The sequence below is a fragment of the Poecilia reticulata genome, chromosome 4, assembly GCF_904066995.2.
Source record: "Poecilia reticulata chromosome 4, P_reticulata-male-v2, whole genome shotgun sequence".
NCBI lineage: Eukaryota > Metazoa > Chordata > Actinopteri > Cyprinodontiformes > Poeciliidae > Poecilia > Poecilia reticulata.
Genome location: NC_088833.1, coordinates 18,662,978 through 18,668,977, shown reverse-complemented (window position 1 = coordinate 18,668,977; position 6,000 = coordinate 18,662,978). Strand labels below are relative to the sequence as shown.

Here is a 6,000-nt window from a genome sequence, read left to right as displayed (position 1 = left end):
CAGTGACATCCAAAGTTAAGAATACGATCGCAACTCATCTTTCTCCTTATGTTTACATGTTATTTAATCAAGCACATGCTTGTCACGTAAGTGTCAGATATGTTGTCCCGGTGGAAAACTTGCAGGAGGTTATATGTGGAAGCCAGACCTGTTGGTATGTGAAAACCCAGCAGCCCAAATAAGGAGATCAGGCAGGGTAAAGGGTAAGTGGAGTGGAGTGGAGCAGCCTGGCCATTCCTCACAGAGAGGGTTCAGTTTTATAGGAGGGAGAGAGTTGCTGAGAGGCTGAAAGTCAGGGAGTCAGGATGGAGTGAAAGCAGAGTGGTGATTGGAGGGATGAGGAGAGGCATGAAAAGAGGGGAGAAAGGATGGAGAGGAAGGCTGGATAGAGGGAGGGAGTACTGAACCATGGGAGGAGATGGAGGAGGAGGAGAAGAGGGTGATTGGAGACATGAGGCAGGTTCTGCTGCAGCCCAAATAACTACCCATATAGGGCTGGGCTCTCCATCTCTTTCCACATCTCTCTCTGTCTCCTTCCTTCTATCCTCTCCCTTTCTGTCTCTTTCCCTTTTATTGTTCCTCAGCAGCGCTCTGCTGGAAGGCTAACATATTCCCCTCATCAAAAAGGCAACAGGAGGCATTAAGAACACTTTTTAAGGTGCTTTCCCCCTCATCTCAGAAAAAAGGAACTCAGTCGACACCATGGAGGCCATCAAGAAGAAGATGCAGATGCTGAAACTGGACAAGGAGAACGCCATCGACCGGGCAGAGCAGGCGGAAACGGATAAGAAGGCGGCCGAGGACAAATGCAAACAGGTGGGGAAAATGCAGCATTGGGAGTAGGCTAATAACAGTATGTGGCCAAGTCTTTTTTTTTTATTTATTAATCAGAAATTTTGTTTCAAAAGTACAGTATCTGCAGTTTTAGAGCAGCAGTCTGAAATAATGTTTTTTATTGAATTCCTGAGCTCAGATTAGCTTCAATACCAATCATTCCCCCAGTGAATCAGTCTAAAAACTTTTGTAGACTGTGAAGTATTTCCTTATCGCTCTTATCTTGATGCTATTAGATATTTTTATAGGCATCATTACTATTTTTTTTACAAAGTGGTTTCCTTCTGTTCTTCCGAGGCAATGCTTTCTAATAGTTCAGGTCATTTTCTGCATTGAACAACCTCATGATTAAATGTGAACAAATAAATGATTAAAGAAGGGAGAGATTACCAAAATGAAAAACTGAACTTTGTGTCAGCAAATCTTGCACATCAACACTGAATGGTGTGTCTTTTTATGGTCACAAATCACTTTCGAGGTCAGAAACAAGAAACAATCATTTCCAGCTACATTTTGAAAAACGTTTGTCTTAAACCTCCGATTCAAGCCGCTGAGAGAAGAAGGGCTATCAGTAGAGACCACCCAGGAGCCGAGTCAAACATCCCACCTCTCCCAGCTCCAAAGTGCGTTTTTAATTGAATAGATATCACAAAGTGTTTGCAAAGGTACACACATTCTCAGAAAGACACAGTAGCTCCAGATGTCTGCTCTCGCCGATAAAGGCTGTATTTTTGGCATCAGGAGTGGAATATAGCTGGATTATGAGACGTACTTCACAGGCTCTCAGGGTGACACCGATTAGGATGAACACCTGACTCTCTGTCTCTGTGCGAACAGAGAAGCAGAGGTATCAGCTGCACACTGGCGCTCTTGTCAGGAGAGACTGATAGCTGCCGCGGCCATTTAAATGTTGCTTTACATCATAAACACAATTAGACTCTCAAATCAGCCACCGCTTTGCTATCAGTAATGTTCAAAACTTTGGCTTCACCGACGTCCCGGACGACTTAAACTTATGAGGTATAATTTTATTCTATTTTAAAGCTAAGTTGGGAGATGTGTTGAAGACGCAGCACCAGTTCGATGCATTAACACGACTAGTAAAATAATTTTAGGAAGTGATAAATAAATGTATCTTTTACTGCAGCAACATGAAGTAACACTAAATCAAACATACGAAAATAAAAATAGAAAAATTCAGTCATTACTTTAAGTATATTTATTCGGTGGACAAAAAGAAGGTGAAAATAAATAATTAGAGCTGCACTTTATATTGAAAGATTAACAGAGGCTGCAACTCTAAACCTAAGACAGAATGGTGGGACTTTTGAAGTTATAAAGAAAGGAAAAAGTCAGAAAAAGTAGATTAATCTTAACTGATGTCATCATATTTTCTGATGTGTTGTGGCAATAAAAGTTGATTTTTTTGGGGCAAAATAAATTCTTAGGGAGCCATTTCTATGTTAATATGGCCACATGTTTTAGATCATCACCATGTTGAAAGACCCAATCCTGACCTATTCCAGGTTTTCTAATAGACGTTTGTGTAAAATCTCCTGGTAGTTAAACAGTTCATGATGCATTGCACTCTAACGAGATTTACAGAGACTCTGGAAAAGAAACAGGCCCGCAGAATCACAGATCCTCTACCATACTTAACACTAGGATTCAGTTGTTTTTCTACATATTAATACATTGCTTCACACTAACACATACTTTATATATTTGTGATGGTAGGAGGATGGCAGGTAAGACTTTCTTGCTGACTATGTGGTGGCAAGACAAATATAGATCTTCATTTAGCTTAATGGCTAAAAAGTGTTATAGAAATATGTAATATTTAAAGGAAGCAGGAAGTCCTTGATTACTAGTTGAAAACTCCTATATAGTAAGAGCAACTTGAAAAATGTTATGCTGAATTAAAAAAAAAAAAGATTTGTGATGTTGATATTTAACAGAGTCTTGGGAAGGCAAACAAACATGCAGCTTATTATTATTATTATTATTATTATTATTATTATTATTATTATTATTATTATTATTATTATTATTATTATTATTATTATTTTACATTATTTTATAGATAATGACACTTCAATGCAAAGTTGGCACTTTTAATGGACTTTCAATGCAACTTTTAGATATATAACTTTTATAGATATATCTAGATGTATATTTTAGACATATATTTTAGATATATAACTATATATAACTTTTACCTAACTTTGCATTAAAAGTGTCATTATTTTCCGATTGACAATTTATAACAACAGTCATAGACATTCATGAAGACTCTTTCATGTTAATGACAGATGTTATGTCATGTTTATGACAGTACCATGTCAGTCTTACGCACACCTGGTCAAATAAAGCGTTATCGAAGAGGGTAACAGAAGTAACCTCTGGTCCTGTTGCAGCTGGAGGATGAGCTGCTGGACCTCCAGAAGAAGCTGAAGCAGACAGAGGATGAATTGGACAAATTCTCTGAGGGCCTCAAAGATGCTCAGGAAAAACTGGAACTGTCTGAGAAGAAAGCTGCAGATGTGAGTAAAACAGCCCCACACTCTTACCCCCCGCCTCCCCTCCCACACACATACTCACACACTCACACACACACACCTGGCATCACAAGCTAAACTGAGCCTCCAGCCAACTTTTGAAAACAGACATGAGGCTTCTGCTCACATCATCAACCACTTGTTCTGTTAACAAACAGACCACACACTTACACACGTATTACCATGGCAACAGTTGAAACTAGAGGCCCATTACCTCACAGCTGGTCCGTCAGCAGCTGTAGGTTTACTTTGATCCGTGGCTTGGCGCTCTCTGGAAACTGTAACATTCCCGTGCAGCACTCTGAAAAGATAAGCGAGTGGTTAACCTGCAATCTGTTTAGTCAGACATACACATGCACTCAGATCTTTCAAAAAAAGCTAAATATAACGCAGATTGTCATTATTAAACAGTAAAATTATTTTTTTTTACTTTTGGCATTCAGTGAGACAGTCATAAGGTGTTTTTTTTTCTTTTCAAAATTCCTTCCAGAATATTGAAACTTCTTTCATGTATCTAACGCTTTCCTTCATAGACAAAACAGATGTTGCCACAGAAAACATTTACATGGGAAATTTCAAAAATAATACCTGAAAAAACTTTAAACAGAGCCACTGTACATCAGTTTGTACATCACAATCTGGCACATTTAAGCTATAAAACTGTATACATAATATATTGGGATCAAATTTGACTCCACCAAACAACCAGCAACAAAACACTCCATTCAGAAATAAAAATAGTTATTTTTAAAATGACAGAATATATATTAAAGTTAAGAGATGTCGTCTTCCCAAGGGCTAGATATTTTTTTACTCAATGATTGGTGTAGAAGTGTTTGACTAAGGTCAACTCCTGATTCCCGTTGTTGGTGTTATGTCTGTGACTCTACATTGTGCTGGCGTTTTAGATGAGCTGTTGTCTGAACAATACAGTTGTTTTCTTTAGCTCTGTGTTCCAACCTCATGTTGCAATTTCTTTCCTTCATTTAAAAAAAAATTAATTTGTATTTGCAGTTCTCAGAGTAAATCATTACTGACCTAAACAGACTTAAGGGGTATGTCCAAAAACTTTTAGGGTAAAAAAATCCTTTTTTTTATAAGACATAACTTGGTGTAGAAGGAAAAACCTTAAGCTATGCAGCTCTGTACTTAATCAGTACAATCTGGGTGGAAAGGCCATATTTTAGATTGTTAGCATCACCACAAACCACAAGACTGTATTTCTGTCAGTGTTGGCTCCTCTGGCACTGGGGAGAGAGCATGCTTGTGCACAAGAGTGTGTTTTGTTGCCTGAGTCCGTAATTGTGTGTGTGTGTGTAACGCAAAGAAAAGAGGCTAAGTCAAGGGCAATTATAGTCCCAATGAATCGTTAACATCCACACCAAAGAAGAGACAGTTTGTTGGTGAAATGGCCTATTAACAAAATCAAATTACAATCCAATGATTTAAATTTAAAGAAAAAAAAAAACAAGGAAAGCTGAACAGAGAGTTTAGTAAAGGACAAAACTCCTCTAACCTCCTCCAAGATGTTCCATTGTTAGAGCCTCATGTGAAGGAAATCCCAGGGAAATGCAGCTTTGTTCTGTGTGCACACAAAGACAAGGGAGGGCTTTGTCGTACGGAGACACAGCTGGAGTCCGGGGACATGCAGGATTGTCCTCAACGCAGCGACTGAACACAATCTGAGGACGACTCCGAGAAGCCTCACAGGGAAAATGATAAACTGGACTCCTGAAGGACCGTTTACAAAGCCGCAGACTGAACATAAACACAGATCGGATGCGAACACTCCACATGAGCATAAACATCACATCAGTTTTGTGATGCTTTTTCTAAGAAGGAAAAGTATATGACACGAGAAAAAACTGTTAGTTACATGAATTTTATTTTGTGGTGCATTGTCTACAGGTCAAAGTTTTAACAAACACCCCTAGTGGGATTCTAAATATCTTGGGATGTTGCAGCTCATCCATACCTGTGCAGCCATGATCAGGCTTCTGGGATAATCTGGTTGAATATTTGACAACTTTTGGTAGAATTTGTGGAGTTCATTCGAAATCGGTTCATGTCTTTAAGCAGAATCCACAAAGTTTTATTTATTTGACTTGAGGACTTTCCAAATGTATCAATTCAACCTTGTGTTGATTTAAGATTCTGTTCACATTTTTTTTTTTTTTTTCATGAAAATGCGGCGCTTGCGGAGCAAGAACCACAGCATATTGCTACCACCTTCGTTTCTAGTCTTCTCTGGTTTGAGACATTCAGTCCTCTGGACGTATCTGATGTCATTGTACTGCGTTTTTCTCCAGAAGACATTTGACTTCTCCATGTTCATAACAGTAAATTATATTTCAGCTTTAGTGGTTTCAGTGCAGAGGCTCCATTTCTGGTCAGCTTGGATCAAATGGCTGAAACTTGCACACGACTGGGTTTTCCAACAAGAACATGAACTGGATCCGGCTTTAGAATGGAAACATTTTGATTCTTTTCTTTCCTTTCTAAAAGCCCTGACATTACCTGTCCTTAAAAGCTGAGCCCATACAAAACTAATGAAATTTAGATAAATTAACTCTACCAATTCTGTCTTGAAGAGCGGTCAAACATTTTT

At 38.6% G+C, this 6,000-nt stretch overlaps 1 protein-coding gene across 2 annotated transcripts in view; it reads left to right on the top strand.

Annotated features, from left to right (window-relative positions):
* The first annotated feature begins 468 nt into the window (after positions 1-468).
* tpm4a (tropomyosin 4a) overlaps positions 469-6,000 on the top strand; it is a 26,902-nt gene continuing 21,370 nt past the window's right edge. The window contains exons 1-2 of one of the 2 annotated variants that reach the window (XM_008406917.3): positions 469-816; positions 3,252-3,377. In XM_008406917.3, the coding sequence (XP_008405139.1) occupies positions 703-816; positions 3,252-3,377 (240 nt within the window). In that variant the 5' untranslated portion in view covers positions 469-702. The remainder of the gene's footprint in view (positions 817-3,251; positions 3,378-6,000) is intronic. The other variant, XM_008406916.3, reaches the window with a different exon arrangement.